General features: G+C 30.1%; 6 protein-coding genes across 8 annotated transcripts; 2 read left to right on the top strand and 4 right to left on the bottom strand.

Annotated features, from left to right (window-relative positions):
• Window positions 1-2886: 2886 nt before the first annotated feature.
• On the bottom strand, window positions 2887-4346 carry LOC124911772 (tRNA (carboxymethyluridine(34)-5-O)-methyltransferase). The gene is made up of 2 exons (XM_047452286.1): window positions 3302-4346; window positions 2887-3219 (listed from the first exon to the last, which is right to left on the bottom strand). The coding sequence occupies exons 1-2, from the start codon at window positions 4204-4206 to the stop codon at window positions 3132-3134; spliced, it is 993 nt and encodes a 330-aa protein (XP_047308242.1). The 5' UTR covers window positions 4207-4346; the 3' UTR covers window positions 2887-3131.
• Window positions 4347-5603: 1257 nt separating this feature from the next.
• Window positions 5604-8437, bottom strand: LOC124912412 (UBP1-associated protein 2A-like). 3 transcript variants are annotated; one of them, XR_007096666.1, is made up of 3 exons: window positions 6929-8437; window positions 6670-6859; window positions 5604-5862 (listed from the first exon to the last, which is right to left on the bottom strand). XR_007096666.1 is itself a non-coding variant. In XM_047453025.1 (2 exons), the coding sequence occupies exon 1, from the start codon at window positions 8398-8400 to the stop codon at window positions 7027-7029; it is 1374 nt and encodes a 457-aa protein (XP_047308981.1). In that variant the 5' UTR covers window positions 8401-8437; the 3' UTR covers window positions 5604-5862. The 3 variants fall into 3 exon arrangements, 1 of the variants encoding a protein (XP_047308981.1); XR_007096665.1 differs by having other exon boundaries at window positions 7027-8437; XM_047453025.1 differs by lacking the exon at window positions 6670-6859 and having other exon boundaries at window positions 7027-8437.
• Window positions 8438-10187: 1750 nt separating this feature from the next.
• Window positions 10188-11986, top strand: LOC124912812 (heavy metal-associated isoprenylated plant protein 45-like). Its single transcript, XM_047453457.1, has 4 exons — window positions 10188-10198; window positions 10307-10358; window positions 10564-10639; window positions 11661-11986. Exons 1-4 carry the CDS (start codon window positions 10188-10190, stop codon window positions 11984-11986), a joined length of 465 nt encoding a protein of 154 aa, XP_047309413.1.
• Window positions 11987-20365: 8379 nt separating this feature from the next.
• Window positions 20366-21152, top strand: LOC124912638. The gene is made up of 2 exons (XM_047453283.1): window positions 20366-20707; window positions 20775-21152. The coding sequence occupies exons 1-2, from the start codon at window positions 20564-20566 to the stop codon at window positions 20874-20876; spliced, it is 246 nt and encodes an 81-aa protein (XP_047309239.1). The 5' UTR covers window positions 20366-20563; the 3' UTR covers window positions 20877-21152.
• Window positions 21153-21463: 311 nt separating this feature from the next.
• Window positions 21464-22826, bottom strand: LOC124912415. Its single transcript, XM_047453031.1, has 3 exons — window positions 22672-22826; window positions 21808-22078; window positions 21464-21710 (listed from the first exon to the last, which is right to left on the bottom strand). The coding sequence occupies exons 2-3, from the start codon at window positions 22058-22060 to the stop codon at window positions 21673-21675; spliced, it is 291 nt and encodes a 96-aa protein (XP_047308987.1). The 5' UTR covers window positions 22061-22078; window positions 22672-22826; the 3' UTR covers window positions 21464-21672.
• A 1754-nt stretch (window positions 22827-24580) lies between these two features.
• Window positions 24581-26276, bottom strand: LOC124911394 (peroxidase 4-like). The gene is made up of 4 exons (XM_047451871.1): window positions 25982-26276; window positions 25553-25744; window positions 25283-25451; window positions 24581-25198 (listed from the first exon to the last, which is right to left on the bottom strand). The coding sequence occupies exons 1-4, from the start codon at window positions 26213-26215 to the stop codon at window positions 24807-24809; spliced, it is 987 nt and encodes a 328-aa protein (XP_047307827.1). The 5' UTR covers window positions 26216-26276; the 3' UTR covers window positions 24581-24806.
• Between the last annotated feature and the right edge of the window lie 365 nt (window positions 26277-26641).

The following is a 26641-nucleotide window of genomic DNA, read 5'->3' as shown; positions in this document are numbered from 1 at the left end:
TGGAAGCGCGCCTCTGAGTTGCAGTACTTAAAAATATATAATGGAAAAAGAAGAGTGATTGAGGTAGACTTAATCCAATTAAAGCAATTACTTTGGGCTTTATAGACGTTAGCTTGGAACCAAAGGCGTCTCGGGCCCAGACCTAATTATGGTGTTTTTGGGTATGACTTCAATTCTCGAGGAAGATGTGTTGCTCTATGTTACGAATTTAACACAACATTTATCATGTCAATCGATAAATGTATTAGACCATTAGTCAAAGAAATGAATTTGACGATTCGTTGATGGTCAATCGGTTAATATTGAAAATCCACAAGTTGTTGTCCCGAAACACATCATAAGTCCCGACGTAAATATGGAGGGTACATTGATTTGATTGTTTGAAATGCCAGCGAATATGTAGAATCGTGATCTTCTTAGTCTGACCGATAATGATCTTAGAGGATTTATTAAGCTTGATAAAAACACTTAATTATTGTAGAAGACCGATTGTGTTAAAAATAAAGGTACATCACTCTTATTCACATATTTGTTACCCGGAATTCATTTGTATTGATAAAAGAACACATATGTATAAGATGATAGTACTTGCCGCGTCTCCTTCATCAAGAACAAAAATATTGAATTCACTATGTTGGAGTCATTGACTTCGTTTAGGCAAACAAGAGATTAACTCCATTTTACGTAATTGGATTCGTATGGCGAGTCTCGCTGACGTTGAAATGCGAGTTTTTGGATAATATATTTTATTTTGGGAAGAATGCCAATTTTACATACCAAGTTGTAAGAATGTGTCAAATTTACTTATTAAGTATCAAAATTTTATTTATATGTATGAACTTGTCAAAAAGTGTCAAATATATTTAAAATAACAGAAATGTTAAACGGTGTTAAAAAATTTGCCACATGTAATATCCACATATTTTTTATTTTTTAAATTGACATTACTTTAATTATTTTTTATTCAAACAAAATATTAAAATCTTTTCTTATTTATTTTCTCTTTCTTTACCCTCACAACTTACCATTTTCTTTAAATATTTCTCTCTTTATTTCTTTAATTTTATTATTAATAATAATTAATTAATTAATTAATTATAAAAATTGTTCTAAAAAGTAACGAGTTATTAAGACTTCGCCATAGCATGGCAATTTAGGATTCGGCCAACAAAGACTTCACCACAACATTGACAATTTAAGATTCGATGAATGAATGTTTCAACCAATGATTATGATAGTGTAAGGTTTAACTGAGAAAGACATGGATTTGGGGGTTACGTCTGGGAGCTGATAAAGTTTAACATGGTGAGTATTATGAAAACTAAAATTAAAACAAGTCGGTTATGGGAGATTTTACCTTGATTCGGCATTGTCCGCTAATGGCGACAATGATTTAGGATTCGACTAATGAAGATTTTGGCCACAACGTCTATGATTTAGGAATCGGCCAACAAAAACTTCCACCAACGATGGTGACTATTTAAAGTTCAGTTAGGGAGCACTTGGAGGTTAGAAGAAAATAAAAATCCAAAAGAACTTGAGTTAATCAAAGAGAGAAAAGTTAGAAAAAAATGGAGAGTTGTGGAGGGATGAGAGAGAAAGTAAAAATAAGTTTTGTTTAAATGGAAAAATAATTAAAGTAATGTCAATTTAAAAAAATAAAAAATATGTGGATATTACATGTGGCAAAAAATTTAACACCGTTTAACATTTCTCTTATTTAAAATATATTTGACACTTTTTGACAAGTTCATACATATAAATATAAATAGAATTTTGATACTTAATAAGTAAATTTGACACATTCCTACAACTTGATGTGTAAAATTGACATTTTTCCCATTTTATTTTTAATTAAGTTGATATATATATATATATATATATATATATATATATATATATAAAAAGTATAAGTTGTTATTGATATATATTTTTAATTTATTTAACAAATTCAATAATAAATTAAATAAATTATAATGAAGGCCTGAAAGTTAGTAAATTGATGTGAACGGTGAACGTGCATTTTAGTTAATAAACTGACAAAACCGAAATTGAAATTAGAAAACTAACATAATTCTCTATTTCAATTTAAAACGTTTTCAATGAGAATATATCTGAGGACTTTGAAATTTAAAAAGTTTTCAATGAGAATATATCTGAGACTTTTAGGAGTTTATGCTTGACAATGATTATATATTATCTATTGAATTTTGACTATAGCCTCTGATCGTTTCAGAAACCATCCATAGTTCGATTTGCTACGCATCTCTGACTTCTGCCTGGTGGATTTAGTGAAGAAACATATTTTGTCTAATTTGTAATTCTGGCTCAACAAGCACACGTATAAATTGAAAAAAATACGGAATTTTTTTTTTGTTCATTTTTGTATTTCTGAGTCATAATAACCAGAGGGAAAACACGAACAAGAAAATAACAGACATCATGACAAACCGAGGTAATTGGTTCAGAGAATTAAGCGTGAGAGGAAATGAAATGCTTGTGCACCTCCAAATCATCATGTTGAAAAAGGGTGGTGAGGAGAATCAAATTCATCCCCAAATTTCTCAAATTCCACGCCATTTCATGTTTGGTGGTAACAATAACTCTAGTCTGTACATCAATCCACTATATTTCTTCATTTTTTTAGTTCAAGGTGTACAATCTAACTTAGTTCTTGAAGAATCGCAAAAAATACCAACTCAGATTTCAGGTTTGCGATAAACTCGGAGAGGATCAAAATCATCATAAACCAAGATGATGTAATTGAATCTGAATTGAAACAGGTTTTCCTGTCCAAACCAAGATGAAGCCACCTCAAAGGGGACCCGAGTGTAAGGATGCAAAAGGTTCACATAGGAAAGGAATGGGGGTAAAAACAAGGGCAAATAAGTTCTGTATTTCAAGAAAACTTCTAATAAATAAAAACAATGTCTACACAATGTCTTCAGCTCTGCAGGAAATCCTTATAAAAAAACATTGTATATTGTACACCATTGGACAGTTTAGAAAAAAAGACCACAAATGTTTCTTAAAAATGAAATTGATTATCATCATTCTAACCTGGTTCTTGGTCATTGCAGCAAGCATTGATGAATCAAATCAAATCGAAACTAAACAATCTCAAGATGCTTCTATTTGGTTTTCTTCAGAACAATGCACCAATTAGATTTATCATAAAACTTATCAACAACCTCAGCATTACTCATACCACATACTAACCTGCAACAAAAAGAAAAAAGAGTCATTCCAATTCATTTCAAATTCACAACATTCTAGAACAAGAATCAACATCGCCTCTTACCTCTCAAGCTCGCCCTCGCCAAAGACATGATAATATCGATTATAAACCACAGCACCCTTTTTATCATCCTTTTTAGCCAACCCATTCTCCACAGCAGAAGCAGAAGCTCCACTAACTTCAGCTCTATGATAAGGTAAATGCCAAGGAACAAAATACTCTTGCTGGCTGCTTTCAGTTAGTTCAACATCATTACTATGATCTTGAGTTTCAGGAATACTTTCTAAAGTAATCGAAGGCCTACGAACACGAGGACTACTAGGAGCAGGACCTACCCATTCAGCCAAATACTTATTGGTTAATGGAGTCCACTTATTAAGCAATGATCTATCTTCTTGTTCAACAGCCCAAACAGTAATCAAAACAAACCCACCAATTTTCACTACACGGATTAACTCATCAATTGCTTTCTTCCTTCTATTTTCAGTACTAAGATGATGTAGAACAGCAATAGAGATTGCTGCATCACCATAACCTGTTCTGTAAGGTAAATTTACTGCATCTGCAACTAACACTTCGTTTCCTCTATCACTACAGATATTGATTAACGGAGCACTTATATCACACCCAATAAAGTAACAATTTGGATTCAAACCCAAGTACTTACCATTGCCACAGCCTGCATCTAAGATTAGAGAACCTGGGGATAATGAATTTATGAAAGTTGCGACCTTTGGCCATTTGGCGAACCGGGTTGAACTGAAATGAGGAGCGATTGCATCGTAGACGCGATGAACATACTTCTTTTCGATTTCTGGCGTCGATTGGACATTCGAAGAGAGACTTTCATCGGTTGAAGATTTCAGGGTGTAATCACTGGATAGTTGTTCTTTCATGATGCTTAGATTTCTTGAAGTGTGAGCTAAAAAGGAGGATTTTATACCAAGTCTCGAATGCTTGGAGAGCATACAAAGATTCTTCTTCTTCTTCTCTAGAAACTAAATATGAAACTAGGGTTTCGTAAATGAACAATTGGGGGCGAGTAAATTAATGACCTTTTTTTGGTTCAAAGGAAGGAATGATATCATCTATATGAGAGTTGGCTGGCGGCTATGGACAAAAGCCAATATGGAGGGATAGAAAACACAAGGTCTTCTTTGGTTTGGGTTATATTAATAATTTATTCTTTTTTTATTATTATAAATTTTAAATATAAAAATACATTATAATAATTTAATAGTTTAATAATTTAAAAACTTAATATTTTTATTTAATAATGTTTTTAGGATAAATTATCAAATTGGGATACTTATTTGACTAATAGAGATTTCAAAAAATTTCTTTCAAATCTCTAAAAATTTATTAGGGTTAACAATTGGTGTTTTAACGGGTGTTAATTTATTATTTATGTAAAATTTATAAATAAATAAAAAATTTATATTATTAATTTAATTACTGAAATTTATATAATTGAACAGTATTATTATCGGTTTTTTTAAATTCGATAAACAAAACATTTAATTCACTAAATTTCGAGGGTTAAATTAGTGAAATAAATATTTTATTTATTTATTTATAAATGACATATAAATAAATTAACATACGTTTTTAAACCATTAAGAAAAAATATATTTTTTTGTGTAAATTTAACAATTGTCTCAAAAAAATCAATATATCTAAAATCTTAATTGATTCTAAAGATAAGCCTTATTAGTCAAAATCTTGAATAACTTAACATCACAAACAAATTTAAAATCTTTTCATAAAATAAATCAAAATTTCATAATATCAACATAAATAAAATTATTTAAATAATTTCAATTGGGTATTAATAATAAAAACTAAACAATAGTCCTTTATAATTTCAGGCTTTAAATGTAAGTGGGTGATAAAAGTTGTTTATGAGTTAGATTACCACCAGAAGAAGTGTTTTGAATGAAAATGTAGTGTTAGGTTAGTTTTAATTAATTAAAAAAAAAATATTATTATTATTTCAAAATTTAAGATATTTTTTTGAAAAAAAAAAGTACTTTGTAATCAAATGTATATTCCAATTTTATTTTTATAAAATTTTAAATCTCAAACTTTTCAAGATATGTTGGTTAGAGTTGTCTACAATGTGTCAATTAGGTTTTTTTTTATCTTTTATTCTTTTTATTAGTTTATTTTTAAATGATTTTACATATTCGGCTGTTTCTCTCATCAATATGCAACTGAGTCATTTTATTTATTTTCTTAACAAAAAAATACTTTTAAAACAAGTTCAATATTTCAAATATAGTGTAATTGGATTAAAATGTCTATTTTCTCAACCGAAAGTAGAAACAAAACCCTTAGAAAAGCTGAATATTTAATAAAAATAAGTAAAAATAAACACTGATTATTTAGTTCACTTTCAAGAACAAACAATTCAAGATTGGGCTCATTTTAAACATAACCATCCACAAAATCTCTTCAAATTTCATTCAAGACTGAGTTATCAACAACATTAATCATCGAACAATCTATTGACTGACTTGGTTCGAAAGAAGTGCTCAAGACTCGAGATTAACTTTGCAGCAAACCAACAAAGCAGCTGCTTGATGACGACTTTAACAAAGCAGTTGCATCGACAAAACATAATCCTGCAAATTAGGTCAAAACCATAGCATCATTGTTTGTGAACATATAAGAAACCTTAAAAAAAGAAAACATCATTTCCTTATACTTGATAAGTCAATTCTTTATAATTAACTAAATTAAATCAAAACATGCCTTCTAGAACTTAACCTTTCGCCAACATCAGGAACCAAAATACACATTAAAAGAAACATAGGAAAAAAGGATGATATGCAATATAACTACAACAACTTGCCAAACACAGTCTACAAACCAATCAAACACAGCATTAAAATCACCTAAAATCCCTTCCTTGATCACCTAAAAAGGAAAATCTTGATCTTGAATGTCATTATTTGACTGCCAAGATAAATTTATTGCACAAAATTCTCATTACCCAATAATCTTGTTCTGCTAGATAAGGATCTCATTTGCATACCAAAAAAATAAAGAGCATTGAAACTACTTCAAAAACTTGAAAGACATGAACAAGATTCTTGTGGTGAACAACTATATGAGGGTGCACAATAAAGATGATACGCTAAGAGGTAGAGTAACATGGCTTTCGGACAACTGTTCTAGGAGATCGTTTGATCTTGGCTTATTTGGATTTTTTCAAAATAATCATTTACCCATCATCAATCAAATCATCATTAAGAATATCAAATTACCCCTACTTTAGTTTATAGAAAATTTAAATATTTAATACAAAAAGATACTTTAGTAATTTAACCAAATCAACCACTTCTTCATCAAACAAAATTTTGATTTCATTATCTAGATTTTTTCCAAAATAATCCCTGATCAAACAAGCTCAAGGATATGTAACTTACCCAAGTCTTACTAGAAGATTAGCTATAACTCCCTTCTCTCAATTCAATCAAACGAGGCTATGCCCTCGGTTTCCTTCCTTCCCTTTGCTGATTCTGTCTACTTCTTCCTCTATTTCTTCAACATCTCCCTCAATCTCTCCCTAAACTTCTTGCTTATTGCTTATTCTATCAGATCTTGTCCACCTTGAGCCTACACTTATAACAATTGGTATCAGCGATTTCGGTCCAGTACTAGAATCAACTAGCCGAAAACGACTACCTCTTATGCCTGTCATCTTTATCATGCACCCTCATATAGTAACTAACTCGGTCATGGATGTGGAAAAGAAAAAGACAATGCTTTTCATAGTGTTTTACCTAGCGACTGAAGTAGAGTGGATAGTTGTTAGCTGCTGAAGATCCAAAGTTAGATTGTGGCCTTTGAGGTTCTGCTGCAGAAGTGGACAGTGCAGAAGAATGTCCAGATTGAGCATTCTGGTAAACACCCATACCTTGCAAAGCCGCTTGGGATCCATAGTTTCCCAATACACTCGGATTTATACCATAATTACTACTCAAACCTAAGCCAGCAGCAGCCGGAGCTAAAGATGATTGAGACAAACCCTGAGCAGCAGCCATCATTGGATTTGCAAAACCAATCCCAGGATTTGCAAAACCAAGCCCAGGATTTGAACCTAGTAAGACTGCAGCTGCAGCTGCAGCAGCAGCTGGATTCATATTATAATGTGCCAAAAGCGCAGGATTCAAACCAAACCCATAACTCATGGCACCAAGGTCAGTCTGCTGTATAGAAGAAGCAGGAACAGCAGCAATAGGCTGAATCTTGTTGGGTCGTGGGGCACCTTCTGTAGCCAGCCGGCATTCTAATTGTTGGCCTTCAAATATCTTGATAGGATCCTCTAGAGCCTTCCTACAACCTTCCACAGTCTTATATATGAAAATTGCAAAACCCTTAAACTTACCAGTTATAGAGTCACGACCCAAAGGTCCTTCCTCAATCTCCCCATATGCAGAAAACAAGGAGAGTAATTTGTACGAGTTAATATTTGGACTAACATTTGCCACAAATATTTTTCGTCCTGAGGTATGTTCCTGCTGAGACTGTGAATTGCCTCCAGTGGAAGAAAGCTGACAGGAAGTCATCCTGTTTCCAATCTTCTTTTGGGGCTGTTTCAATGCCTTCTTAGCACCAGCTTTGGTTTTGAAGAGAATGAAAGCATACCCTTTTGCCTTTCCAGTGAATTTGTCCATAACAACCTTACAATCTTCAATTTCACCATACTGAGTGAATATAGTCATGACCTGATCATTAGTAGCATCCCATCCGAGTCCATGGACGAAGATACGACGGTGAACAGGATCAGATTCAGTGGATTTAGCTATACGGGAGATGATTGAAGAATCCTTTTCTGCCGCTTCCTTAAGAAATGCTATGATTTGCTCCTTACACAAGGGTTCCAGGAGCTTCCTCAGTGTTTCTCTCTTCGTGTTCTCATCTTCCTCATCCTCATCCTCTTCTTCTGATTCAGATGAATTATCGTCAATCGATTCTTCTTTGTCGTCCTCGTCATTCGATTCTTCGCCAATTGACTCTTCTACTTCTACTTCTTCTTCAACTTCTTCGTATACATACTCCGATGAAGATGAAGAATTTACTTCCACTAATTGAGGCTTTGCAGGAGGTGTACTTGCCGGCGCCGATGTTGTGGGCGCTGTTTTCTTCTTCGCCATAGTTGTCTCTTACAAAAATTAGGGCTCAATTGTAGAAAGGATTGTGAAATGAAATGATTTTTTTTTGATTATTTTCAAATAAATTATCCTCATAATCAATTAAAATATTAAATTATTTTTAACTTTTCATATCTATTTTAAATTAAGGTAACTTGTTATTCTTTGTATGAGTTTGACAAATTAATAAAAAAATAAAATAAAAATGTAAAATATAAACTTTCATTGAAGAATTTGGTTTGTTTGTTTTTATAAGTTTTTTATATTAAAAAAAATGTAAAATCCTCTCAAATATCAATATTTTTTATTTTGATTCAAGAAATCTCATAGAGGATGACAATGAGACGGTTTGGGTGAGAAATATATTTATCATTCCGTCACATTTTTACTTCGTGATATTTTTATTGCCATCCCTGTTCCGTTCGATTTCGAAGAATCACCGCAGTGCACGGTTTATAGTTTATACAATATTCTCTAAACAATAATTATATAATAAATTGGTGATTTATATGTTTAATTGTGTTTTTAGTGTTCAGGGTGAAATCGGGACAAGTCGGGATGATGGACATAAATATCATTCCGTTCAATCTCTAATCAACTATCGGACAAACCGAAGAAAACCGTTCAAATGGGATAATTCGGTTCGGTTACTACGGAGCGGTTTCATTCCGCTTTCTTTCACAGAGTTTTCACAGTTAATATGTTAGGTCCACTCTTTACACCACCATACCACTTTGTTAGGTATCAAATTATTTAATTTATTATTTTATTTTTATAAGTTTTAAATCTATTTTTTTAATAATTTAAATCATGCCCTTTTCAGTAAATAAGATTTATTCATTTCAAATAACTAAAAAAATAACCATAATCAAACAAGTTCTATGTTCACAAGAGTTGAAATACAAATAATCTCAATTCAAACAAAATCAAAGCAAATAAATTTAAGCATGTAGTGAATCAATAGTATAGTCTTTTATATTGTTGTAATTTACATATGTAAGACTTAATATATTTATATGCTATATATATATATATATATATATATATATATATATATATATATATATAAATATAGCATTTTCAAATATAGTAAGTCAAGTATATAAAGCAAATTTAAAGCAAATTTAACTTGACATTTTTAGCTATTACTTTTTATTCTTACTATTTAGCAAAACCAATGGTGTATAATAACTTGGAATCTTTTGCATTTTCAAATATATCATCAAGTACTTCACCAATTTAATCTGTTTTTATTATAAAAAGTCAAAATTTTATTTTATTTTAAACTTTCATCTTTCATGAAAAGAAAGAGATGCATAATCATTTTTGTTTTTGTTTTTTTAAAGAACATATATCAATTTATAAAGGGTTGTACTTCAATCAACTTAATTATGGTTAAAACTGAATGTGGATTCTCAAAGTATGGTTAGTAGATGAGAAATAATCAAGAAATGAAAAAGATGAATACATTCTTAAGACAAGTAATAAATAAAGTAGAATATGACTACATTATTCTAATTTATTTCGATCACCTTTTATCATATATCATTAAATTTTATACGATAACTTTTATCAATCGATCTATTTTCTTTTTTGATGTCTTACCAAATTAAATGGTTTGAAGAGGTGAGCATCAAGCTATCAAAATCAACTCAACTTTTGATTATGGGCATCCAACTATCTCTATATATATGTGTGTATTTGTGATAGTTTGATCATTCACTATATATACAACTTTCTCCTCTTATCTATCATGCTTAGAGGATGCTTTGGCCATACTCAAAATCATAATGCCTTGTCTGTAAGTCATCCATATAATATCAACTTTTCTTTCTAGTTAGGCAAGAAATTTTAATATAAATTTGATTTAATATGTCGAAAACAAATTTAATCTACGCATATTACTTAGACCTTCGACCCAGTCGAATTTCAGTGAGGCTCCTCGTTGGCATCTAGCCGAGGTATTTTAATTTGAATCTATTGATATTGTTTGTGTTGTTTCTTTTTTTTCCAACTTAGACATGTTTTCGGCTCTCTCCTTTTCTTCACTTTGTTTTGTGCGTTTCTTTTTTTTATAATATTAGTTTCTTTACGGTTTTTTAAGTTTCATTAATGATATTTTACATAAAACAAATAATTTTTCAATTTCAAAATCTTTGATAATAGATTGTGGAGCTTGTGGTACATATGGATTGTGAAGGATGTGAAAAAAGAATTAAGAGGGCACTCTCCAAGTTAAAAGGCAAGTTCACTTTCTTTGATGTCTCTTTCTATTCAAAATCTTTTTAGAAATTGTCTTGGTACTCCTAGTTAAGATTTGACATATTAATGCTTTACTCTTATTTATTATATTTTTTAAAGGATAAAATCTATTTTATTGATTTCTTTATTCGTGAAATTGCAACTAAATTGTAAAATTCATAAACATAATATTTAATACAAGTTATGACATTATTTATTATAAATTATTCGAATAAACAAAACAGTTATTACCATAAATGAAATATTCTCCGAAAGTAGTTCACATTGCCACGAAACTTGAAAACTTCCTTTACCGTTTGTGATTTTTGGCCCTTTCCATATTTTATTTCATCTACTCACCAAGATGAACTTGTTCACCAGCATATAATTCTTCCAAAGCATTTGAATGAAGCATCATGATTAAGGTTTTCATTGTTGCGATATGTCTAGTCTCTTATTCTTAATTAATAAAGATTGAAACTTTCTATATTTGTTGTGCTTTAAATAACTAAATGTATATTAAACATGTGGAAAAAAAGTTGTGAAATCCGCAATAATTTTTTGGATGGGTGTATAGAAGTTTACATGACTTCTATAAAAAAGTAGCTAAATATTCCTTTCATTTTTATGGGTATTTTCACATGCTTTATGTATTTGTACAATTGACTTATATATAATTAAAGTGTGAGAATAAAACACATTTTAAGGTTGGTGGTAAATGTCTAATATTACAAACAAAGGGAACTGTGGGATGCCACTAAACTAAGAGATGCCCTTATAAGAATCAAGCACATATTCCCCCTCCTCTATATCTTCATTTATTCTTTATTCTTATTTTGTTGGATTAAGAATTGAATTCACTTATCTATATACATTTGTGATCTTGAATTCTCTATATTAGTGGTACTCATGTCATATGTTTTGTTGTGACTTATTTTGTAATGGTTTATTTTTTTTTATCACAAGAATAATAAGGGGACTAGATTTGAGAGAAATTATGTTAATGAAAGTTATATATATAGGTGTGAACATGGTTGAGATAGACATGGGAAAGCAAAAGGTGACTGTTACCGGTTATGTGGATCAACGACAAGTTCTAAATGTGGTTCGACGGACAGGACGAAAGGCTGAATTCTGGCCGTTTCCATACGATAGTGAGTATTATCCATACGCAGCTCAATACTTGAACGAGTCGACATTCTCCTCAACTTACAACTATTACAACCACGGGTACAATGAGGGTGTTCATGGCTACTTTCCTAACCCTGTTTACTCACATATCATAGAGGATAATGTGGCTGAGATTTTCAGTGAAGAAAATGTTCATCATGCATGCAACATCATGTAAATTGTAATGATAAATTGCAATATTTAACTTTAATGTATAATATAGTTCAATGAAAAAATAGCATGTATAAGATAAATAAGGATGACATTTGATTCACATACCTATAAAGATATATAACATTTTTCTTGGGATAAGTTTATGTTTAAACTTTAATCTATTATTTAAATGTACTAGGTCCTTATATTCGATTAGTGATATTCTGAATCTTTTAATTAGCATTGAAATTAAGAACATTTAAGAAAAAAACTCACGAGGGCCAGGCACATAGACTGGATTGTCAAGTTTTGTAAGCCCATAAGACTTAACCAGACTTTTTTTTCTTTTCGAAAACAAATTAGAAAAATACAATGTTATGGACTTTTCAAGATTCAAACACAATTTTGTTTTGATCCATTGAAATTGAATTCATTTTATTCCATTTGAAGACATCTGAGCTAGGGTGGAACATCCTTTTTATGTTATAATGTTTTTCTATCTTTTCGATTTATTATTAAGTTTTTTGAATTATGAGATATCGATTTATGAGATATTGTGGCTTTATTTGTAATAGTTTTATTTATAATAAATACAATTAAAAAAATATCAACTTAAAGTAGCTCGGCCGAATACACTACAAAAAAAAGTCTGATTTGCAATACATTTTATCGATTAAATTACGAATATTGGTAAATTTACTTGATAGGAATAAGTTCAGCGCTGGTAAATTTACTTGATTCGACGGGCACATTAAAAAACTAAAACACCAAAGGACACTGATCCAATTTTAAAGTAGCGGTTAGAAGGCAGCCCTGGGTACAAATAAGGATGTAGATACCCCAGTGCCAAAAAAAACACCACTACAGTTGAAACAACCAAGTAAGGAACATTTTTCAAACAAAGTGAACACTAGGACAAAAGTGGTTGCACAAACTAGCTACAATGCCCCTACACTTGTAAACGATAATGTGGCGCCTACGGGGTCTAACCCTAACGGTAATAAGAAGGCCAACAAACCGCATAAAGACAACGCTAGATTGACACAAACTGTCTTGAACCAAATTAAAGAGGTGGCTACAAGGATGAACAAAGACACAAATGATGTGCACATAGTGAAGTTCAGAACCAAGACACATCATACAAGAACTTCAAATCCTACCATGGATGAACATATAGACTTGAGAACTAGAACAAAAAAACCGACAAGCAAGACACCAATCATGGATGGGACAACAAGGAAAAGGGCAAATGCCTCATCTAATGTGGAAATGCAGAATGAGCACACAATGGTTATCCCTCGAACACAGGGTTAATAGGGCAATCATCAAGGCCAAAAACGGTTCGCGTTCAACCAAACTTCCAACTTATTACTTCTGAAGGATTTGAAAGTCAGATTAAAAGTGATCTACCATCCACAGTTCTTGAAACTCAACTTGACACAGATTTATCCCAACCACCTTCGGATACTGATGATCATTCTATTTCAGCAACTGAAGCAACTGAGGATGAGGATATGACTAAGCCTTTTATTTCTATAGAGGGGGATAAGCGTAGGAAGACTACCATTTCATTATTTCATTGTTTTAATTATGAATTTACAATTTTTTTTTCAAAATGCAGTTTTGAGCCAAACATCACCCGAGATATAAATCGAATTATTACATCTTTATGGAGGGGTGCTTATTTCAATTGGAACCAAGTCCCCCAAGATATTAAAGATGTTTGGTGGAAACATTTTGCGGTATGTCAAAAAACCTTATTTCGATTAATAACAATTACATAAAAAATTGTATGAACCTCTCATTTATTAGCCATGTTCACTACATTTGTAGAACACTTTTCGGTGGGAACCAACCAATGAACAATTTGTCAATAAACTATTTCGAAAAAAGCAAGTGCCAAGATTATAAACTTCGTGAATCGAGCGAAGAAAAAAAATGAAGAAGCCCTCTGACAATTGAGGACTGGGATTTAATGAAAGTTAATTTCATGGAAAATGAGTACATGAAGAAGTGTACAAAGGTGCAAACTCATAAATTGAAGTACACCAAAGAAGGTGGAGCTGCATACTATGGGGGATCAATAAATGCCAATGAGCATCGAAAAAGATTGATCGGTAACTAAAACAGTTCATTCATTACATTTAAAGTTTATGGTGATTTCACTTTACATATACATCTATTTACTAAATTATAGGCTATTCAACTTAAAAGACAGACCAGTACTGTCTTAGAGGTCTTCCAAAGGATATTTTAAAAGAAAACTGGGGGTTAGAGTGGTAAAAGAGTAGAAGAGTTGGCGGTTTGTATTCACAAATTTATTATTAAACGTCTATTAATTTACTAATGCATAGAAGAATAACATCACTAGTTACTTTTTCTTAAAATTATTGGATGTAGGAAAATTTTGAGCAAGTGAAACAAACTCAAGAATCACTGCCAGAAGGAGAACAAAAAAGCGATTATGATCTTTGGATTGAAGCGGCAGGAGGTCCAATAAATGGAAGAGTGTTTGGACTAGGTTTTGTTGGGAAAAGTAGAAGTTGGAGCGCGGGTCCATCAAACACTGAAATTTCTTTGGAGGTTTTCCAGCTGAAGACATGGAATGAAGAGAAAGAAGCATTATGCAACACAAGAAGTGAAAATTGCAGCTCAAGAAGAGGAAATTAAAGCTCACGAGGAAGAGATTGAAGCTAAAAAGGAACGGATAACCGCACAAGACAAAGAGATTGGGAAATTAAAGGTCAAACAAGAAAATCTTACGGAAGAGAATAAAGAGCGTGACCAAAAAATGAATACAATGAGTGAGCAGTTGACAATGTTAATGAGGATACCTGATAACTCAGGTGTATCCATGTCCGATGGGTTTTCCCTTGCCCAGGGAAAGTAGCACAAATTTATGCAATCATTCAAGTATGCTCTTAATTAACAAACTAATTTAAATGGTTAGATTAGTAATTCGTTACATAATTTGAAACATCTCAATACCACAGGTTACATACTTTTGGCATGCGTGGAAATCAACATTTGATGATGAAGGTAATTATTGTATATATATATGAAATATTTTTGGTATGTTCACAGTATATAATATGTTTGTTAGTAAATGCATCCTTTAGACTTTTCGTTCATAATAAAAGTGACATGTATTTTAATGTGTTATGTAGGTTGATTTAGGAAGAAGAGAAAACAGTCAAGGGGCACATTTTTTGAATGCATGTTTTGATGGCGGTAAATGGATTAGTTTTTGATATGTTCTGGATTAGTCAAATATAAGGAGTAGATGCGTTTTGGATTAGTAGGGTAATCTATCTTTTTGGATTAATACACTTTCATGTGTTTCTATATATGTCTTTCATGTTAAAAAAAAAATTTGGTTTTGGAATTTAAAATATGTACACGAATGATTTTGTTGTGTTCATATTTAATTGAATTTAGTTATTATAATTGTTTTTGCTAAATGGTTTTGAAAAGCAAAGAAGACAATTTCATAATTTTTTCTTGCGAATTAATATACATATTGCGATTAAAATAAGAATATTAATATACATATTGCGATTAAAATAAGAATATATAACCAAAAAATAATTTTGAAACAGAATAAAGAAAGTCGTAAAATGAGTGGCTATTCAACGATATTCCAATATCCGTCGCACTATTTCAAATTTAAACGAAAAAATTAAAGAAATATATAATTTACTGAATGGAAAAAAAATTTCTAAAAATTTAACTAAAGTATCGGCTACTTATCTTGAGTGACAAAAATAATTATTAAACGTGTAACTAAAGTAATAGCTAATCATCTTTATTTGTGAAGGGAAATATTAAATTTTTAACTAAAGTAATGACTACTTATATTATATGACAAAATAAAATACTACACTATTAACTAAAGTAATGACTAATTTTCTTTTTTAGCAAAAGAAAACGTGAAGCATATAACTAAATTAATGGTTATTGTTCGCAAAATAAAATAATAAAATTGTAACTACATTATTAGCTAAATATCTTTAATAGCAAAAAGAAATAATAAACTTTTAACTAAAGTAAAGTAGTAGTGATCCTATCATGGCTAAAATAAATATTAAACATTTAACTAAAATAATCATTATTTATTTTCGTTTAAAATTTGAAATATTAAAATTTTAACTAAAGTAATTAAAGTAATGACAAAATGAAATATTAAAATTATAAGTAAACTAATGACAACTTAACTTCAATAGAAAAATTAATTAATAAAATTATAGTTAATGTTAAAAAAATAAGTAGTAGCAAAATTAATGGTCACGTATGCAGAACAATATTCTGAAGAAAAAGTCGGAGAAATAATTTCTAAAACTCGAGTCACAAAAATTTATTCTAAATAAATTGCATAACTAATTGAAAATTTAGCCACGCGTGAAAAACGTTTTATTATTGTCAGGTCGCAAATAATAAAGGTAGAATGTTGTTCATCGCTAAACAAATTGTAAAATGTTGGATTTGATAAAAAAAAGTAATAGCAAGTGAGGATGTCGCATTTCACCAAAATTTTTGTAGTGATATCTTTTTGATGTTACAACCTTTTTTATCTTTTCGATTCATTATCATTTTTTTTTATTTTGTGAGATATCATAACTTTATTTGTAATAGTTTTATTTTTCATAGTAAATATGATTTAAAAAAAAGATCAATTAAAGTAATAGAGAAGAAGATCAATTCGATAAAAAAAAAAAGTTTGTTGTGACAAGTAAATGTGTATATGTTATAAGAAATTGAAGTATGTCCTCGTTTATTTGATAAACTATACTATAATCTTTGGTATTAAATTTTTTCAAGTTAATTTCCTGGAATGAAGTTTTTGTTATTTTCAAGTGAAAGATAAAACTAGATCTCTTAACAAATTTGAAAGCTTAATAATTTTATTTTATTATTGCATTTCATCCATTTATTTACTATAAATTTCTTTTACTATTATCTCATTATTTGTAGTTGACCTTTGAAGAATTTTGTTTTATTACAATGTATGACTTTTTTTAAAATTAATATAAGAACTAATTATTAATTATTTTTCCTAGTAAAAGTAAACAAAATAATAAATTAAGAAGTTTCCCATATGAATTATATATATATATATATATAAATATTTTTTTTTCTTAAAACATTGGGTTCACTTTTTTTTTTTTGCATGCGATTAATCTCTACGAGTTAAGTACATAACTCACCCATTAACTATTTAACTAGACACATAATTTGTCGTGTACACCAAAAAAGCTGATAATATTTAGTTTTTGTTAGCTACAGTTTAGAAAATTATACTATAATAAAGTTTGAATTGTCCCTATCTTGGTCAATTAATTTATTAACGTTGATTGGTTCAAATGTCCTCATAATCTTCCATTAATTGCTGTCCAATTATTTGAAGCAAAAATTATAAAAAAAAAAAGAAAAAAAAAAAATCCGTTGACAATTTCACATAAACGGTTCCAACTTCATTTTAATTAATTTATTTTTTCTTACTTAACTTTGTCTTTGTCTCATTTTAAAATCTATATATTATGTAGTGGGAGAAGGTGAACGTGCTTAACAACTATACTAATTTATTTTAAACAATAAAAAGTAAAATTAAAAAACTTGAATTTTCATTAATGAATATTTTAATTGAAGTGTAGGCTTTAATTGTATGAGTTCATAAGCTAATAAAGTCATATTTAATTTTAAACATAACCCTTAAATATACAAACTTTTAAAATAAATTTATATTAATTTAATTTATAGACAAATAGTTTATATTAGGTTATTTGCAAACTCACTATCACAATGACAATATAACCATTTTTTTAATTGTCAAAATAAAAAGTAATAATGATTTTATTTTTATTTGGAATAAAAGATGTGATTGAATTATATAAAATATTTTAAAATGAAAAGTGGATAAAAAGTAAAATTTTGGATAAAATTTTAAATTAAACTTAAAAAAAAACATTTTTTTAATCAATATAATTGTTTTAATTTTGTTTCTTTTTAAAAGGTCAATATATATTAAAAAATAAAAAATTTTGTTTAAGCAAAAAAAAAAGTGTACGACATAAAAAGAAAAAAAAATGTACTAAATAAATTATAGAGCTCGAAAATTCTCGAGAAAACAATTAACACTCCAACATACTATACTGGTTTTCCTAAACTAATCTCAGAAAAAATCATAATAATAGTACTGTGAATGATAGGCATCGGACGACTACGATCATTAAAAGTTCGACGATTTCTCTCTATACAGATAATTTATCAAAACATAATTGATGATAACTCAAATATGTAGGCATGTCATATCAATATAAATTTCTTAGCAAATACCCAAAAACTCGAGCATCACTCAATGAATCTCAATAATACTCCACAAAATACTAGTCACGCCTCGACAATGCAAAAATAAGTGAGTTATCGATTCAACCTCTTTGTGACACATACGACTAGCCATAATACAACATTTTTCATGCACATATCATCCGTTAGAATTCCACCATGAATAACGTTTCATCCAAAAAACGAAATCTTAGATGAAATCTTTAACTCTCAAAGTTTTTTTCAACCAAAAAACATTATATGTTATTTTTGTTTTTTAAATAGATGAGATCTAATACCCTTTAATCTGTAAGCGTTTTAAGTTTAAACGGGCATAACTGTGGGGATGCTAGGCTAGTTCTCATTATTTCAAAAAAATAAAATAAAAATAACAAAAAATTAGATCTAATACCCTTTATCCAATATTTTCACACAATTTTTCTTAAGATAAAATATAAATAAAGCTTGTATAAATAAGATTGTCACGAAGACACTAAATACCTAGTCAAATGGCCTTAACCATTAATTTTTAATCATTTATTGACTTTATATATATATATATATATATGACCATTTTCAATTAGTGTTGGTCACTTCTATTTACATCTTAGAAGTCATCCACCAACAATCATATTTTTTTACTCTATCCAAAAATAATTTAAAATTTTTAACAAGATCTTTGGATATTTGATATTTTATATTTGATAGGACCAACTAAACAAAAAAAAAAAGAGAAAATATTATAATGAGCTCAAAATCAAACAAATCCTAAAACTAAAAATAAAACATTTTATTTTTTCAAAAGAGAGTAGTTAGAGTTGGAATTGGGCCAATCAAATAACTTATTATTATTAATTTTTATAATTCTTTTTTAAATATCTAATAAAAATTAATGATTTTGATAAGTTGAAATAATTCACGATCATTTGATATGTAACTAAAATGATGGATCTTAACAAACTTTTACACTGATCACTTCAAACAATGTAAAATATTTAATTGAAATTGCAAAATCTTAAGTTTAATTAATTTATCAAAACAATCTACATATCAATTGGTTTATTAATTAAAGCTTTAATTAAAGTAAGAATTAATTAATTAACTAAAGAAATGTCAATTTATTATACCTAAGAACAGCCAAATGCAACTGCCACCTACTTATTGATGAGCCAATCAATATGATAATTTAGCTACAAATTTATTAAATGTTCTAATTTAAAGCTATTTATACTTAAATATATTTAGACTGAATTGTGAGATTGATGCTTCTTATTGACAAATTAAGATTTCAACATTTTCTTTTAAACCATATAATTTGGGGGTTGTTTATTATTAAAGTTATCTAATAAATTTTTTTTTTCTTTAACAGTTTTAAACACCGTTAACTTATACTCTTAAATTGTGTAGTCAACCTTCTCGATAGATAAAATTCGATAGTAAATTAATGACATTGATATTTTATTTTATTTATAAATTAAACGTGAATAATAAGTTAACAACGTTTAAAACTATTGAGATAAAATTTTATTTACTTATTTTTTCAATATCACTGGTATTTATTACGTGATGCCCAATATTTTAGGTAATTGTTGAGAAATTTAGATTAATGCAACTAATATGACATACATATACAATTGGGTTATCATCCCAATTATTATTGGGTAAACTATTTGTTTTTGATAGAAATCGTTGAATTTTGACTAATCGTAGTCTTATATTTATATTATTATATTTATATTATTATTATTATTATTATTATTATTATTATTATTATGTTTACTAAGATTTATTTTAAAAAGTTGAAAAAGTTATATGAGTTAATCGTTTTTCTCGAACACTTACGAGTTCTATACGAGTTCTATAACCTATTATGTATCATTTTTTATTTATTTTATCTGATTGCTGTTTTCAAATTATTTTCATTAATTTTAGTATCATGATTTTTTTATTTTTTTATTTATGTTGTTTAATATAATTTTTACACATAAAGAACCCTAAATTGTGTTAAAAGTTTGAAAGTGGATAAGGAATACCAATTTAATGGTAATGCATTTATAATTTTATATTATAGGACATGTGAAGAAAGAAATTTCTACGGAGACCCGTATACAACGTTGAAAATTAATCCAACCACTCCGTCCATCGTCGTGTTCGTCATCATGATCATAATCGTCTTTTCTTTAACCTAGCAAATAGCAGCCAAAGGGGATAATACAGAGAGAGAAGAAGAAGAAAGGGGAGAGAGACTTTTAAGTTTTGATCCCTAATTTTGATAATTCAAATGTGTCCGCTTCGATTTATTCTGGTTTTCCTATCAGCTTTGCTAGCTGGGTTTTTGGTTCTCAAGAACATCAATTCTGAGGCCGACATTTATGTCGATGAACAATCCGACGACACTGATTCCACTGCCGGTCGCTCCTCTAAGGTGGGTGCTCTGTTTTTTTAAGGGATATTTGATTTTGCAGGTTGAATTAATTAATTGAATTTTGCAGGTTTTGGGATCAATGTCGGCTGGATTCTGGACTTTTGTAGACATGGCTAGCGGTCGTTACCTTTGGAGGAACTTGGTTTCTTCCAAACCCACTTCCGATTGATCATCATATATTTGTTCTTCTTCTTCTTCTGTCTCTCTCGAGTTGTAATCTCTTCATCTGGTAAACAGAAAATAATAATAATAAATTTTGAATTACTTCTTCTTCTTGTTCTCACTTTGAAACTCAAATCATGTTAATGTATTGCTTAAGAATGTTTGATTTTTAAGGATAATATGCCACTGATTTTGTCATCAGACATGAACTTCATGATTCTTGTGGTTTGAATCACTCATTTCAACTCAAATGTTCGTTCATCTTGTTGGTGGGTTGTATTTCTTTTTTCTAGTTTTAGGATAAAAAGATGATTTTTTTTCATGATCATCCCATACAGTTATGACACTGTTCTTCAATTGATTGTTGGTTGTTTAGATGATTTAATACAAGACTATCATTGTTTACAAATAGTTTTTCAGAAGGATATATTTCATGATTAGATCATTACTACCCATGTTTAAACTTGCTAATGTTTCTTCCAAATGAATCAAATTTGTAAATCCAACTTCAATTCCCACCTGAACAAATGTAACCTTTCGAGTGAAAATGGCCAATAACAAAATCGAAAAATTTCAGCTGAAAATAACTCACCAGACAGTAAGAAATTCAAGTATAGAGAAAACAAAGAGAGACATGATTCAAGTTACAATGCTCATAACGAGTTCAAACGCTCGTATGACATATGAAGAAACATACAAAATGAATGAACCTGAAACTCTCTATAGATAAAAGATTCTAGTTGTTTAAAAACAAAACTGAGATATTGTTCAAATTTTGATTTCATTATTCAAATTCTTCAACTTTATTTGCCAAACTCCCAAACAACACCACCACCATCCTCTGCAAAAGATTAATGATCATGTTATAGCAATCAACAATTAATGATTGTAGCAGCCAAGAATCATTTAGAGTATTACTTAACCATTATGAACAATACCTTTAGTCTTCTTATCTATCCATATCTCAGTTAGCATACCTGCACCAATCCCAGCAAGAATCCATGACCCATAGTAAGCTATACCAGAGGGTATCGACCTTCGAGGAAGAAAATAGAAATCAGGAATTTGCCTAATCTTTTTTGGAAGACGTTTTTTCGTGGCTTGTCCACCACTTGTCTCATTAACCATCGAGTCGACCATAGGTTTCCATTCTATCTTCTTTAATGGGTCTTTTTGTTCATTAGATCCCATAATAATCACTATTCAATTCTGCAAAAACAGCAATAAGTTAGTGTTTCTTGAAGTTGGAAAACCCTTGTCCTGTTCACATCTTTATAAAACATTCTGATGAAAATGTCATCTTGATAGCAATGATATTGAAATGCAATCATCAAAACTAAACACATTAGATTGAGTTGGTTCTATTTTAAAGACTGGAAAAAGAAACTTGACAGACAGAATTCAATTAAGATTCAAATCATCAAACCACCTACTAGTCACAATCACCACTTCTAAGAAACAATAACTCAACTAAATTGTTAACTATGAGGCAATATGAATCAAGTAACAAAGCAAGAAAGTATGCCTGAAAAAAGAAAGATTATAAGGAGATGTCTTCGACCTGCAAACATCTGATGTGAACAAATCTGAAAGTTGACTATACTAGATAATACCCTAATCTGAAAATTATAAAAATTTCATCTAGTTGTTCCGATTCTCGTACCCTAATTTGAAACACTCTCAAACGAAGTAGATATTTCAAACAATCCAATCAAATCGTCATCAAATAATCCAACGAAATCCAATCGAATCGTCATCAAATAATAATCGGACGAGGGAGAAACAATCTGCCCTCAACATACCTCCGAGAGAAATGAATCTGGGGCTATCGTATTTTCCTCGTGCCGCCTTCTACGGCGCTTGGCGAGCTGGAAAGGAGGTCTGGGCAGCCGGGCTGGACTCTTGGAGAAGAGGAAAGGTAGTACAAAGATTGTGTTTTTATTTTTTATTTTTTGCTTAGAAGTAAAAAGGATTTAGGATAAATTTTAATCTTCCTTTAATTTTATTTAATACGGAAATTTGACGAAAAGACTCCGTAATATGGGTAAATAAGCGGGTGAAATGCGCGGATACCCACCTCATATTTTTTTGGTCGTGAGACGCAATCGGATGTCGTGTGAAAGGTCCACAATCGCGAGACGCAACCGGCATTCGCAAAAAGCAACCGACATTCGCGAAATGCAACATACAATCGCGAGACACAAATTTAATTTTTTTTTTAAAAATAAAAAAAAATAAATAAATTTGGGTCTCGCGAATGCAGGTTGTGTCTCACGAATACCGGTTGCGTCTCGCGACTGTGAACTTTTCACATAACATCCAGTTGCGTCTCACGATATGGACAATTTCGTCAAAAAAATATGAAGTGGTCACCAACGCTGGTCACCGACTCATTTTAGTCCATTTGTAAGGTCTTCTCGTCAAATTTCCTAATACAATGCTATTATTATTTTCAAAAATTAAAATATATAAATATTTAAAACAATGATAGGAAACGAAAATTTGATGTCATGAATAATGTCGGGAATAATGTGTCAACACGTTATTAAATTTAAATCTAATAAAAGAGAGAAATTGTATTTTTCAAGAGCAATCACGTGTTGAAATATTATTTCCAATATCAATCATGACACCAAATTCTCGTTTTCTATCCTAGATAATAAATCTCTACATTGTATTATCACTATAACCAAGTTTCACACACTTTCAAGCCCATGACCATAAAAAGCCTAAATAAATTGGATAAAAAAAAAGAAATGATAGTATGAAATTAATCGGCTAGAGTAATAAACAAACTTACTACAAAACGAAAATTTGAAAACTATGTGCCAAAATGTCGATAAAATAACAGCCTACTTTATGCCCAACACTTTCAAGAAGAACTCAATCAAGATACAACTTTAAAGAACACCATCAAACATGATCAGTCAATCACTAATGTTAAAATCAAAATTCATTCTAATCAAATAATATGTGGCTATCAATATATCTCGCGGTAATAAAAATGTATTGAACAACAAGAAAGACCGACTCTTACACTGAATTAACTACAACAAGTTATCCAGGAAATTAGAACAAACAGACGAAACCAAAGCAACAATATCAATTTGTTTTTGAACAAACCGGTTAAAAACATATATTTATAAAGAAAATATAGGCGATGCAACACCCAAAAAAAGTTTTTCATTTACATATAATAACTAATAAATACCTAAATGTGTTATTATGTACCTAGCTAATGATTTATCTACTTTTCTTTACTATTGATCAAACAAATCAAGATTAATTAATTTTTTAAAATTTGATATTGAAATATAACTAATATAAATATATTCATTTTTATGTATTGTATGTTACTTATTTATTCATTTTTCTAAACAGAATATTAAAAACTTATTCAACACCTTATCTGAATCTAGATACAATAATAAAAAAATCAGCTTTTACAAAGTAATTATCAAATTCACTTAATCAAATAAAATACTTTAGAAAAAGAAGAAAAAAGTACCATGATTCATCTAATTTGGTTGTCATGTCTACTTCATGTTATAGAACTGCTAGGCAAAATCATATTGGCTTCTACCTACTGCTGATTTGGTCAAATTCAATGTTTAATATTTTGGTTCATTTTGTTGACAAAATTTCTTCTACTTGACTTATTCACTTATATATCTATTTAGATAATCTTAAATCAATAACATAAGAGAAAATGAGAAACTTAATTTCCATAATATATCATGAAAAGGAAATTTATTTTATTAAGTTATACAAATCATAACAATAATCTCTGTCACACCACACCAACAATAACAAACAAGAACAAACAATAAGGGAAATAATTATCCAAACAAATATGATCAAGAGTAATAAACACAAACAAAAATCTACCCATTTCAAAGAAATGTATTGATTTACTTATTCTTTTATTTCATTCCGATTAATTCGCTTTTCTGCAATTCCTCCTTATTTCACCGCTGGATCCAGTGAGAACGTCAATGTCTCCCATCCTAATGATAGCACTCACGAAATCCTCGGAAAAGTCTTCGGGCTTCTTGCTGTAAGCCTCAACAAAAGAGTCGGTTGAGCCACCGTTGTAGAGAATTTGGTCGGAGTGAAGAAGTCCCTTCTTCGACAAAAGATTATTGTAGTACTTGTTATCGAACGTGGTTGGAGTAGTAACATCGAGAGCGGCTAGGTTGTTGTCACCGGACCCTGCTGGGGCAGGGCAATTTCTTTGCCTATTCTTGGCAAAGGATGAGTCTATGTTGGTTTCATTGTATATGCGGTTTCTAAATGTGACACATCTTGCCGCACCTATTGTGTGTGCCCCTGTAGATTTTTGTGAATTAAAATTAGAGAACAATTAGAATTTTTTTTTTATATAAGAGATCAAAATAAAATAAAAACACTAACCGGAAAGCACGACCATGTCCTTAGCCGATAGACCCTTAGCTTGGAACCGGTTTATGAGGTTGCTAAGAGTTGAAGTTGGAGGCGGAATTACTCCACTGTTAGCAGCTGAAAAGCTCGCTGTTTTTGAGTCTCTTCTACCAAGTTTCACATCCCACTCTGGTCCTCCAAGCTGCACGATCATACACAAAAAACATTTCAATTTATATAGTGATAAATTATTAATAACTTCAAATTAAAAAAAAATTCAAATTCAAATGTGTTATAACTTACAATGTCTACGGAGTCGCGAGCAGCTATAGCCAAGATATCCGCGCAAGAGACCACGCCGGGACAAACACTCTCCACCTTTGACTTGATATCGTCAACAACATTGAATCCTCGGACAGATCTGTTGTTTGGGGCTGCTGTCTTCTCGCCTCTGGATGAAGGGGTGTCGTCGAGTAGTATGGAACCGTCACAACCCTATTAATTCACATACCATTATAATATATTAAGAAAAATAATAATAACATATAGTTTGTCAGTTTTTTATTTGTTATGGTTATTTGTAAGCTTTAGATCACTAACAAAATTGTTTGAATGGATTTTTCTCTCCAAAAATATAAGATATTATTTTTAAGAAAAAAGGGGAGTACTTAATGAATTGAACATAATGTACTCTAGAGGAGATTAATTAAAAACCAGGGTAACAAAAATTACATTTACGAAGCAATCGTGGAAGTGGAGGCGAAGGAGGGAAGCTCCAATGCGCCTTTCCTTGGCGATTGCGGATTTGACTACAGAGTTGACGGCTTCAAAAACATTGGGACATGTTTTGTAGTAGTAATCAGTTGAAAGCGACGCCAATGAACTGCCCGAGAACAAGATCATCACCAAAAGGAGTGAGGTCGTGATGCTCACGAGCATTGAAGGGGATGAAGAAGAAGATGCCATTTAAGTTCTCTTTGTTTAACTATGAAACAAAGACTATTGATGGAATGAATGAGAAGCTTGTGATAATTGGTTACATTTAGAACCATATATATAGGAACATCTAGGGATAGCTTAGTCAAGGAGAAACAAATTTAAAATTATTAATTATGTGATAGTATTATTTTGATAATATTAAATCAAATGTGAATTACTAACCTAAGTTGAAATAGGAGATCATTAATGTGAGGATTATATTAAAGTTTTAAATAAAAAAAGATAAAAAATAGAAAATAAATGACTATTAGTTGAAGATTTATAACTCTATACCTAACATTTGAAAAGTAGAATTGTGCATGCATTGGAGGACATTTTTTATTATAAAATAATGATAGTTATTTTCATTGGGTAATATATGCTTTCAACAATCATTAGGTAATGAGTCATTGT

Source organism: Impatiens glandulifera, chromosome 8, assembly GCF_907164915.1.
Source record: "Impatiens glandulifera chromosome 8, dImpGla2.1, whole genome shotgun sequence".
NCBI lineage: Eukaryota > Viridiplantae > Streptophyta > Magnoliopsida > Ericales > Balsaminaceae > Impatiens > Impatiens glandulifera.
This window is presented reverse-complemented; position numbering and strand designations above follow the sequence as displayed.